At 33.8% G+C, this 12,621-nt stretch overlaps 1 protein-coding gene across 7 annotated transcripts in view; it reads right to left on the bottom strand.

Moving 5' to 3' along the window:
- LOC131050131 (uncharacterized) overlaps positions 1–12,621 on the bottom strand; it is a 53,887-nt gene that overhangs the window by 39,268 nt on the left and 1,998 nt on the right. For 4 of the 7 annotated variants that reach the window (XR_009106853.2, XM_057984296.2, XM_057984295.2 and 1 more), the window contains exons 3-12: positions 8,171–8,573; positions 7,890–8,067; positions 7,553–7,692; positions 6,071–7,403; positions 5,596–5,696; positions 5,257–5,401; positions 1,949–2,017; positions 1,785–1,830; positions 1,445–1,663; positions 1,277–1,347 (exon numbers count right to left, since the gene is read on the bottom strand). Coding sequence is in view for 4 of the 7 variants with exons in the window: in XM_057984296.2 (XP_057840279.2) it covers positions 1,277–1,347; positions 1,445–1,663; positions 1,785–1,830; positions 1,949–2,017; positions 5,257–5,401; positions 5,596–5,696; positions 6,071–7,403; positions 7,553–7,692; positions 7,890–8,067; positions 8,171–8,573 (2,705 nt within the window). In the remaining 3 variants the exon portion in view is untranslated. Of the gene's footprint in view, positions 1–1,276; positions 1,365–1,444; positions 1,664–1,784; positions 1,831–1,948; positions 2,018–5,256; positions 5,402–5,595; positions 5,697–6,070; positions 7,404–7,552; positions 7,709–7,889; positions 8,068–8,170; positions 8,574–12,621 lie in introns of those variants that run through there. The other 3 variants (XR_009106854.2, XR_009106855.2, XM_057984298.2) reach the window with 3 other exon arrangements.

Below are 12,621 nucleotides of genomic sequence, written 5' to 3'. Positions count from 1 at the left end.
CTAGTGGTGCTTATTACTACAAATCTGTTTTCCTCTAAGTCAGAAACAAATGTGTAAGCCTAGTAAGCGTCAAATAGAGTCAATATGCAAATAGCGTAAGAGATAGTCTTGATGGTTTGGAGTTCTACCTCTTGCTTTTAGTTCAACCGATAGGGTGATGATCAGTGACTACACACGTCAACATGTTGCAAACATGTAAAACCTATAGCCAAGGTGACGCTACAATAAGTATGCATCAGTCAGATCTTTTGGTCCAGTTATGCAACCCAATCAGAAGTCATACTAGTTAGGATCTGCCTATGGGGTGTGACCGACTAGAGTTGTGTAGGGACAAACACCGGACTCAAATGGCATTTGAACCAACTTCTTAAACCTCCCTGCGAAGAGTCGGGCCTTTCCAATTGGAAATGGCACAGGGGACTAGTAAGTCCGTGGTTGGGCAGAAAAACACCCTGATGATACTTTTCCCTCTTAATAGGATTGCAAAGAATACTTCCATAAGGATTTCATCTGACTAATCATATTTCTAGTTTGCACCATGCACATAAACTATAACATTATCACACCCACAAGGTTAAAACTACAAATAGGATCCACCCAAAATTTTGGTTACGACTAGGAATAAAGTAATGGCATTATATTCTTCTCACCGAGCTCCTTTCAAAATGTAGTTGAACCATGATTTTGTAAGAAACCAACATGGTGTTTCTAAGATGTCTTTCAGATAATACTTCATTCTATTTTTTGGAAGGTGAAATGTAAAGCTAAGTAGAATAGATTTTCATTATCTTTTTCACTTAGTATATAGTGCAAACTGCAAAGCTCCTTTCGGATGGGAACTGTAACCTGTCTTCTGAAATACAGCTATAGATGCTTGCTCTTCTTGTTTTGGTGAAAAGGAAATGACTTACTTTCTGGCACCATCTACTTATATACAATATTCTAATTGTAATATTAAAGTTAGTTATCTTAAAAAGAAAGGGAGTACTGTTAATTTTCATGAAAGTGTGTATTTACTACCATCATACAATACTAAATATAGAAACTTGAAAATGTGTTCATAATATAATTAACAGTAGCACAAATCTAAGGTGAAAGCAGCACTACAAATCTAACAAAATGAAGGCTTGATTTGAGAAACAAGATATCCTCACAGAACCATATTTCTTCTTGAAATCTGCCTTATGTAATATGCAAAGCAACTATAAAATAGCATCCTGTAAACATAAATATAACCAAGAAGAGGAAATAGACTCTAAAATGAGTTTAAGATTACCTCAGATGGTAGTGGAGAATCATCCTCAACTGCACCGAATATGTCAGGAGCATTCCTCAATACACTCACCTCTGACCTTGCAGCATTTCTACTTATTTCAGATATTTTAAAATTTCCTTTGTGTTTCTCAATTCTCTGAATCACTATCTGTAAAATAGATGTGCATACCTTCAAGTTGTTTCTTCTTCTTTAGGGGCTGATCTTGTTCAGTTTCTCTGCCTTGCCACCTGATTTCTTCCTTAACATGGCTTGTTGCTAGATTAGAAGCAGAATCAATTTTTCTTACTTGTATTTTATCTGGGATCTGATCTAAATGTTCTTGTTTATTCTTTGTGTAATTTTCAAGGGTATTTGAATGCTTCCCGTGCTGTTTGACATCAAGATCAACTGCCCACATTTTGCATGAAGAGAAAAATTCAGGAAAGAAAAAAGACCACTGGATAAATATCACAAATGAATTTCATAGAAATACTGAGTATGTCTTCCACAGCACAACCAAATCACTCACCTGATAAGGTCTCAATTATTGAGAGGGAATTTGAGAACATATAAGTCTGTCAAAAAAATGATGAATAAGTTAGAGCCACTTTTCCATCACTAAAATAAAAAATAAAAATGGCTATGCAAACTAATAAATAAAAATAGATTATTTTTCACAATAACAGAACACACCTGTGAATCAACACTTAAAAAATCCCAGACTTCAATAGAATCTGCTACGTTAGGAAGTAAGAGCAAATCCTGCAAGTAAAAAACAGAATCAATCTCACAAAATAATCAAGTGCATCTTTGAATCAACACTAATAAAAATAGAATTCATTTGATTTTTTAAGCCCACCATATTTGAAAATGAAAATATCCTGCAAAAAGAAGTCCATATAAAAGCAAGTCCAGCAAACCAATATCCATAGAGATCTTGTAATAAATTAAAGAAGGCATACTTCTGAATGAATTATGAAATTATCAATATTACAAATATGTCCACTTAAATTGAAGGACACACATTCCCATTGGTTGCACATACAGTTGAGCAGGAAAATAACAAGCCCAAGGACCAAAGCGATGAGAAGTTGAGAACTGAGAAAGGATACCATCATACAACACCAACAGAGAATACTGAAAACATCGTCATAGATTAGACTTTTCTTTTATTTTCTTGAGACTTAATGTGTAAGAGGTCCACACATTCACATGTAATTTCTGATCTTGACCAACTATTAAAATCCTTTTGTAAGTATCCTCGAGTTCTTCAAACACATCAAATTTCTCTTAATATAATGCTTGAAGGAAGAAAGGAGTAAATGTCAAAATGGACTATCAAAAGAGCAGACAAAAATCAGGTAAATGTGGAACAAAGATACCATTTTAATCACTTCTTAAGATTAAAGTTAATTGGAGTATAAAGTTAATTGAAGACAAAATCTTAGTAGGCATACATAGAAACTGCCAAGTTGACAAGATGACAATAACCACCAATAAACTTTGGCCCTGATGTATGGTATGCAAGAGACAGACAAAAAGACAGACTGTGAGACAGACAGCAGACAGAAATAGACAGAAAAATCTAAAGATTTACTATATTGCCTAGTTTACATACTTCTCATGGAAGCCACAAGTTGGCAGCTCATTTGGGCTGCCATCTGCTCACTGGATTGGCAAACTTGTTATTTGTTTTATCCATCATTGGCATTACATTATTATTACTCAATATTCAATTATATATGCACCTTTATGAGGAAACAACTGAAATATCCCAACTGAAACTCAGATTGTATATTAAACAAAAATAGCTTGTCTCCTAATTGCCATTCATGAAATTATTATATCCATTAATTCTGGTCCGTGGCATGCAGATCCAAATAGTGAGGTTATTATTTCATACTTGAGATCAATCGGTTATTTTCCAAACGATTATGCCAACTGTTTATACATTTCAACTTGAATAGTTACACCACCAGATGGCTGGTTTTTGTACTCAGATTTGCATCTGTCATGATGAAGTTAGGAAAGTTTGATTAAACAATTGTTTAATCAAACTGTGATTAGTTAATAGTTAACAAGAAATGCATGCTTTAGATTGGTCTGAACTCTAATTTAAGAAGAAGAAAAAAATAGTCCTTGTGGGTGTTTCAGTTTGTGTCATTATTTTTCACCTTTGCTAGATGTAGTTGATTAACTCAAACACAAAACTAAATCCAAATTGCAGCATGCCAGCAGATGCATATCAAATCATCAAATCATAGGTCAAACGCACAAGAAATCAGGATATTCTAATCTAACAAATTGTCAAGCTTGGTCAAATGCCTTGTGCAAGGAATTAATACACCAAAGCAGAAGTTGCAAAAACTCTTTTCACACTACCTCTCTCAACTTGCAGCCGTGGGGACCACTGCTTCTCAAAAAGTGACAACCAATCTAGTAGGAAATAGAATTTATATAATAGTGTGGTGTCAGAGCAGTACTTCAGGTCACATTTAATCTTTCACATGATCTTTGACATCATTCCAAGCACTCATAGTCAAATCTGCAAAGTCTGGTTTGACATACTCAATACCACATAGCTTTAACAGTGTCAGCCCTGTTTTGCCAACTCTATGGCACTTCTAGAAATTGACGAGATGAAAAATATGAACAGACCAAAGGCAACTAGCTGCCTCTCTTGCAACTGCCAAGTAGTAATCTTGTTCAGTTGTAATATTAATGTACAATACCTATTCATGAAACTCTTGGCTAAATAGTCCACTTTTGGTTGCTATATCCAACCTCTTGCATAATTGCATAGTATACGCAAAGTATGAGTTAGGTAGTTAACTAAATCATTTCAGGCACATCACAGAATTTAGTTGGATGCACTTGATACCATACAATTTCAACAGTATCAGCCATGTTTTGCAGCAGAACTGAGAACATATGACCAAAACTTCAGCAAGGTAAAGGCTAAAATAATTTTTAAAAACTAAACAAAAAGTTTCTTGCTTTAAAAGGCTATGACCAGAACTTCAGCAAGGTAAAGGCTAAAATAATTTTTAAAAACTACACAAAAAATTTCTTGCTTTAAAAGGCTATGACCAAAACTTCAGCAAGGTAAAGGCTAAAATAATTTTTAAAAACTACACAAAAAATTTCTCGCTTTAAAAGGGGACAAGAGGCATCCAGATGTGTCTTTTCTGGGGCGAATAATGCATCCCTAGTATTTTGTGGATATCCAGGAGCAGTCCCCATGTCTCCAAGACATAAGAAACACGGAACATATAGCCTATATCCACTGCCTATATCAAGGATATTCACAAGATTGTTTGTCAGAAAGTAATGAGATCTGTCAAAGTGCATCCCATGTAGTCATAAAAAGATTGGCAAGATGTATGCATAAGAAAAGGCACAAAATATAATGTACATGCTTCCACTATATTTGATGGATGACTTGGGAAAACTGCTACTTGATGTTTGAAATCTTTTTATTTATCAAAAAGCATCCCACCCAGACATAAAAGTAAATGGAAGTATGAATAATTAAAAGGATAAAATATAATCTACATGCATAAACTATATTTAACGGGCAAATTGGGAAGGGATTGGCATTTAATGTTTAGAAGTTTATTTGTGGACGTTTGATTTCACATGCCCTTCTAAGAAAACTCTACAAGAAGCACTAAAATATTAAAAAAACACATTCCCATCAGCATTTGACAGAAACATGGACAATCATTCCACATGAATGAAACTATCGACCCCCAAGACCCCTACAATGGTACATTGCAAGACCACTTTTTACATAGAAACAAAAAATCAAAAATCAGATATGACTAACTGCATTAAAATGGGTTACATTCTAAAGATAGGTAATTTATTTCTCTCAATTTCAAAGAAATAAAGAAAAAATTGATGTACAGAAAACAAGAGATCTCTAAATAACAAAGCACATGCTCAACGTCAAGTTTCATTAAATTCAATAGGATGCAAATGAAACATTGATTACTCACTTTCAAATATTTGTCGAGCAAATTGCAGCGCTCGTGAACAAACGAAGCATCCAGACTTGATGCAAAAATTCGTTTAGGAGGCAGATTCAGATTATATTCTGGAAAATCTTTGAGTCGTCTATGAAGCTCTTCAAAATGTCGAAATCTATATGCATCAAATTTTTCACAAACCTTAAACAAAGTCGGCCAAGTCCAACATGAAAAGTAAATAGTTCCAAAAGCAGTGCACCCTTAAATGAGAATATCTACAGGCACTGACCATCAACACAACAGGTTTAAAATAGCATCAAAAAGATGGAATAGTTAGTACTAAGTTTTCAGATCTTTTAATTACAATACCTTCTTTTGATTGACCAAGAATGATTTGCATAATCTGTTACAGAGATGGAATATACAGCAATGGTTTTAGATCCACTTTTAACAAAGTCGGCTCCAAAAACCTGCCAAAGAAATTCCATAAGACTCTTTGCACAGCTTAGAAGCCATTAAAAACTAAAAGATGGAATTATGTTTCCTTCCTATTTACATGACTCCACAGAGCATTATTTTCATTAGGAATCCAATTATGCACAATGGTTTATGGTTGATAAGCATCACAGCTCAGAAATGCAGTGTGCACTCCCCCTAACTAGGTTTCTGTCTCTATGTACTTCACAGTCTCAATGACAATGGGACATTAAGCATCTTCCCCTATAAGTACACAGAACAAACCTATTAACCAACTCTGCTTATAATTCTGGACATTAAAATAATACTTCCTTTCTATACAGTCCAATTTCTATCTCATTGACCTGATAGTATGATAAGTACGTACTTTGCAACGCAGCTGCTGACAGGGTAAATTTGCAGCGCAGAGAGGGGTCTGAGAATTCCTTCCAGATAAATTTGTTGTTTCAGAAATGAAAGAAATAGCATCTGATGAAGAAGCCATTGTACCACTAGTAACTCTACTCTGATCATCATTCTCATTATCCTCATCTTCCAAATTTACTGCTTCTTCCTGGGCAACGGTCAAGATGTCTGGACCATCCCCCAGATAAAAAGTTGTCCGTTCCACTTCCTGCCAGCTATCTGCTCGATGACGGGATCTAGCCCTTTTCCGGCCAGATGCACTTTTATATACCCTACGATACCGGAGGTGATTTTTGTTTCCATGATTTTCCTGGTCACCCTCAGCATTTTCTAAAGGATGCCTTACATGTGACGTGGATCCACTTCTATTACTTTTGCTATCCCATACCTTAACACCAGGTGTACCAAGTCCTGTCACAGTGTTATTTTCATCCTCCTCGCTTGCATAAGAACTGCCACTATCTTCTACAATCTCCATATGCTGAAGAAAGGGTTCTTCAAATTTTATGTGCTTGTGTAAAATCTGGGGAGGTTGATTCAATTTGTTGGCATTTTTCATTGCTCTGTCCAAATTATCAGTAGATTGTTTTGTCAGAGGAGAAAAAGTTGTACTCCTTTCTGACAGAGAGGTGTTAGTTATACCTGAATTATCTGGCTGTTCATGTAATGGCTTCCTGCCAAGGTCTGTCTTATCAATGACCCTAGGATTGACTGTATGTGACAAATTTGTTGCAATATCCTTCCTTACATAATTACGCCCTTTTGTCCACAAATTCTCTAAATGCTCAGGAGCAAGGGCCTGAGTTTTTCTCCTTGAGATAGTATCAAGCATCTGAGCCCATTCCCCACCCAAGGAATGACGTGCCGGAATGGTTCTATCATTAACACCGTGAGTTCCTATCCCCTCAGCACTTTTAATAGGAATCTTAAACCTCTCTCCAGAAAAATCAGTGGTTTTATTACCCTCTTGTTGGAAAGGGTGAGCTATAGAATTTTTTGATTGGACTCCTGCAGATAATCCAAGATAAGTATGTGTTGATTCCTGATGAGGACTAGAGATAGATCCCATTTCCTTCCCATCAATTTCAGCTGAGGAAGTTTGTTTAGGACTAGGTCCAAACTGAACAAGTTCAACCCCTGCGGCAGAGCGATCCAAAAAACCAGAAAAATGATCAGTTGAAGACCTCGATCTTGCAGACTTGCTCTGTTTTGTCTCAGAATCAGAAGTTTTGTTTTGTTTTTCATCTTTATTACTGCGGGCTAGAGCAACAGATTCTATTCGCTCATTTATGAACCTGCCAGTGAAAATAAAGACAACAGAAAATGATAAAACAACATGAAAAACCATAGTATTCACGGCAGCTTAGAATGTATTAGAACAAGGAATCTCAAATTCAGGAAAATGTATGAAACTAAAGACAGAACAACCAGTGGCAGAAAATACTTGGGACTAGCTAAGTTCATGAGTGGACGGATCATAGCACAGGCAAGTAGCTCTCTAGCAACATATCGAAACAATTTGCATTGCAAATCTTCAGCCCTACATGTGAAACTCATAACACCATCCATGAACCTTTGTAGAACCTGAAAAGAGACCGTACTGATAAAAACTTGAATTAGAACAGGTTACAGAATACTCAGGCAAAAAATTACAGCCACATTTCAAAGTGCCAAAAATCGGTTCATGTTATAGAAGGCAATCTTCAAACTACACTAAATCACACTATTATCCAACCTATAAAATAACAAGAACAAGTGAAGATGGCAAGATAACCTCAAACCTTGTGCTCTGCCTCAGCCGAATAGAGTGCTGGGTGAAGTTTGTCATCAGTTGCTAGAGTTAACTTCAATCTTGCATCTCTTTCATCCTTTGACAAGCTGCTCAACACCCCTTCACCAATATGGGTCTGTATCACTCGATAAAGCTCTAGATTCTCGCATAGCAAATTCACAATATCCCTACATTAATAGATTTGTAATTATTAGTTTTAAGAGGATGGACCTTTTATAACATTGAAATAGCATCTAGATAGAAACTGAGATTAGATATAATGCTATCCACCTTGTTAAAAGATCAATAAGATTCACATCCTTGGCACGCATGCATATCTCTCCAAGAACCCCATTAATGATGTTCATAAGCTCCTCTGGAGCATCTTGATCAGGTGTTACTTTCTTATACCACATATTAGTTAACCACTCAGACACAAGATGCTTTGTGAATTGATCAATGGCTGCCTCAACAAATGGAGAGTCAACTTTCTGTCTCCAATCAATGTGTTTTTGATGAGATGGAGATGGAGTATTACCGAGAGGTACTTGATTTTGTGATGAATGATTCAATGAAGCCGCTGTACCTTGTCCTCCTTTCCTTCTTCGGGCATCAAGATCGTATGAAATGTAGCGAACAAGAATTATTACAAGAACTGCAGCAGGCATGTTAATCCATACTGAAGAGCTTGTCACTGTATTAAAGGCAAACAATTACCTCATAAATAATATTTCGTTAATACATGAAAACTGCCAATCTAGGACCAAAATCACTATTTAGCAAACTAGGTTCCAGAAAACATCCCCCCAAATACTGTAATCTAGCTTCAAAATCAATACCTTTACGCAATACCAAAAAGTCAAAAGAGAAAAACAACTGCATTTTAAGTGCCATGTTCCTTGTATTGAATTATTCATCAGTTTAATTTCATCCTCGGTGTTAACTCTTTTAAGGGTTTTCTTATTTTGCCACATAATATTCAATTCGGCAGTAAATTGGACAATGTCTTTTTGAGGCAACCCAAATTATCAAAAAACTTTTAAAACATTTCTTTTTTATGGCACACAATAATATAAATTTGCCATTTTCGCAACACGTCAGTTCAGCATTAACGTTGACTAATATAATTTCCAAACAACTGAGAATTTAAAACAGAGCACTTCTACAGATTTGCTATTTTTACAACACAATACTAAGGATTAGTTATTTGTTCAACATTACTCCGATTTAGCATTACAAGAATGCTTTACCAAGCAACAATCGAAAACATCAGATCTTTTTACAGGTTTGCAACTTTGCTTCTTTTTCAACATAATACTGGTGATTTTTTTTTTTAGTTTTAATAACAATTTTACATTAAAACTGAAGAATGCCTTTTCCATGCAACAATCCAAAACATAATATTATTTGTTTGGTATCTCTGCAGCACAATCTCAATCTAACCTTTACCCAAGCAACAATCCAACAATCCAAAACTTACAAAAACTTAAGGGCCATTGTGTTCATAAAAAAAGAATTGAGAGCTTGTCTTTTTTCCAGCAAATTTTCGTTCCAACATTAAAAATCAAAAATGCCTATTCTGGAATAATAATTGATTAGTCGATAATTACAAAAGGAGGCAAAAGCTCCTTAAATAGAGATTACAAGAAGATCTCTCCATAATGGAAATGATAGAGAATAGAAACACGAAAGACAAAAAGGAAACTTCCTATAACTAATTAAACATGAAAGACATAAAAGGAATTTTCTAAATACTAACTAAATGCCTCAGATGACCATTGTATCAATATTACAATATTATTTTAATATCCTCCCTTAATGGTCATCCTACTAACTACCCTACAAAAGACTTGACAAAATCTGCAGGTCATTTGACAACAAATGCATAGAAGGCTGCCCCCTTCTCTTCAGAATGCTCTACAACATGAACTTGCTGCTGAGACCCTTCCTAGTTCTGCAGAATTTCCGGATATGACCAAGTTTACAACAATCCTTCCAACATGATGTTGGGTAAAGCTGCTCAAAAGCTTCACAAGTCTAAAAGAACACAATTTTGCAAAAAATCATTAAAAGAAGCAGCACCCACGATTTTGTACAAAAAACCATCAAAAACTTTAGCAGAAGAACGTTGTTCGCCCTAGAAAGCCTAAGTGTGACCCAAAAACAAGCTGCAAGAAACCATGATTTTGTGGAAAAAATCGTCAAACCCTTAAAGCAATGCTGAAATAACACACGACCACGATTTTTTGTGGGAAAAAAATCAGAAAACCCAAAAAATAACAACACCCTTAATGATTTTTTGTGGGAAAAAAAATCAAAAAACCCTCCGCCAAAGAAAGAACCCATGAACAGAAAGACGGTCAAGAACCTTTTTAAGAAACACCTTCAAAAATCTTCAATAAAAACCTCCAATTTTTTTCTCAAAAAAAATCATTAAAAAAATTCTTCTAAAAATTTCTCACGAAAAATTCAAAGAAAAGACCACAATTTTATTTTAAAAATTGTCAAAATTTCTGAAAAAAATTGTCATAACATCACCATGATTTTTCATAAAAAATCTAAAAAAATTCTGGAAAATAGAACCTAGGTAAATACACACAATTTTTTTTAAGAAAAAACTTAACCCACTTTGATACCATGAAATGATAATTGATTATTCGATAATTACAAAAGAAGAAGAAAACTCCTTAAATAGAGATTACAAGAGGATCTTTCCATAATGGAAACGATCGAGAATAGAAATAGGAAAGACAGAAAGAAAACTTCTTAAAACTAACTAAAGACGAAAGACATAAAAGGAAGTTTCTAAATACAAACTTAATGACTAAGATGACCATTATATCAATATTACAATATTATTTTAATATATTCCAAGCAACAACCAAAACATTCAAAAAATTTAAAGGCTCATTGGTTTTGCAATGTACTAGTACTTAAGGATTTTTAAAAACAGCATTGAAATTGGTAAATTACTTTCCAAACAACAATCCAAAATATGCAGATGTTGAAATTTCATCATTTTTTGCCACATTAAACATTAAGGGTTTGTCACTTTTGCAACACAATTTCCAGTCGGCATTAAATTTAAAGAATGCCTTTTCCAAGCAAATGCAAAGTTTCAAAACCTTTCAAGAACTTCACTGCAAATTTGATTATTCAAATTGAAGAATACTTTTTCAAAACAAGCATCAACAATATCAAATGTTTTTTGGGTTTATTGTGTAATTTTAATCACATTTAAATTTGATGTACAACTATTCCAAGAAACAATCCAAAACATCAGATCTGTTAAGAGTGTTATTTTCTTATTTTCTCAATATGATACAAAAAATTGTTTAACTTTTCAAGTTTTCTGTGATAATTTCACTTCAAATTTAAAACTAGCAGATGCATTTTTCCAGCAATAATTAAAGGCATGAATTCTTCTAAGGAATAGTCAATTTTTTGGCAAACAATATGTGTTCATTATTTTTTCTAGCATAATTCCAATTCAGTATTAAAATCAAGGAACTCCAAAACATGAAATCTTTAAGGGTTAGTTCTTTTGTCAACATATATTAAGCTTTGATTCATAACTTAATTACTAGACATTATTCCAATTGAACAGTAAAATGAGGCGTGTTAAGTTTTCCAAGATAATTTCATTTTCAAATTAAAAGTTGAGAAATGCCTATTACAAACAACAATCCAAAACACCAAATTGTTCAACTGCTTCGCAATTTATCAAAATGACACTAAAAATTTGTTATTTTACATCATAATTTAAATTATAAATTTAAATTTAAAGTTGTTCTTGTCTTTTCCAAGCAAAAATCCAAAACATAAAAGCTCTTGCGGATTTGTCACTTTACAGCATACCACTAAGAGTTGTTTATTTTTTCCAACATAACTTCAATTCAACATTTAAAAATGAAGACGTAGTCACAATCCAAAAAACCAAATCTCTTAAGGATTATCAGTTTCTCAGCATAACATAAAGGTTACCTAAGTTTTCTCACATAGTTTCAGTTCAACACTTAAATTGAAAATCTCTTTATGAAAAACATCAAATCATCAAGTCTTTGTTAATTTCTCCGCATAACACAAAGGATTTGTTATAATTTCCAGCGTAATAAAGTTCTCAATGTAAAACATTAAAATCAAAGAACGCCTTTTCAAAGCAACAATTCAGAACATTGACTCTTCAAAAAAGCTTATTGTTTTCCAGTCGTTTGTTTCATACCATATTTTCTTATTTTCTCAATATGATATAAAAAATTGTGTAACTTCTCTGTGATAATTTCACATCAAAAATTAAAATTAACAGATGCATTTTTCCAGCAACAATTAAAAGCATGAAATCTTCCAAGGATCAGTCAATTTCTCAGCAGACAAAATGTGTTCATTATTTTTTCTAGCATAATTTCAATTCAGTATTAAAATCGAAAAACTCCAAAACATGAAATCTTTAAGGGTTAGTTCTTTTGTCAACATAATATTAAAGTTTGATTCATAACTAAATTACTAGACATTATTCCAACTTAACAGTAAAATGAGGCTAGTTAAGTTTTCCTGAGGCTTGTTAAGTTTTCTAAGATAATTTCACTTCCAACTTAAAAGTTGAGAAATGTATATTACAAAAAACAATCCAAAACACCAAATTGTTCAACTGTTTCTTAATTTATCAAAATAACACCAAGAATTTGTTATTTTTACATCATAATTTAAATTAAACACTCAGATTTAAAGTTGTCCTTATCTTT

This window comes from Cryptomeria japonica, chromosome 6 (genome assembly GCF_030272615.1).
Source record: "Cryptomeria japonica chromosome 6, Sugi_1.0, whole genome shotgun sequence".
NCBI classification, from domain to species: domain Eukaryota; kingdom Viridiplantae; phylum Streptophyta; class Pinopsida; order Cupressales; family Cupressaceae; genus Cryptomeria; species Cryptomeria japonica.
The sequence above is the reverse complement of the archived record's forward strand: the minus strand, read 5'-3'. Positions and strand labels throughout refer to the sequence as shown.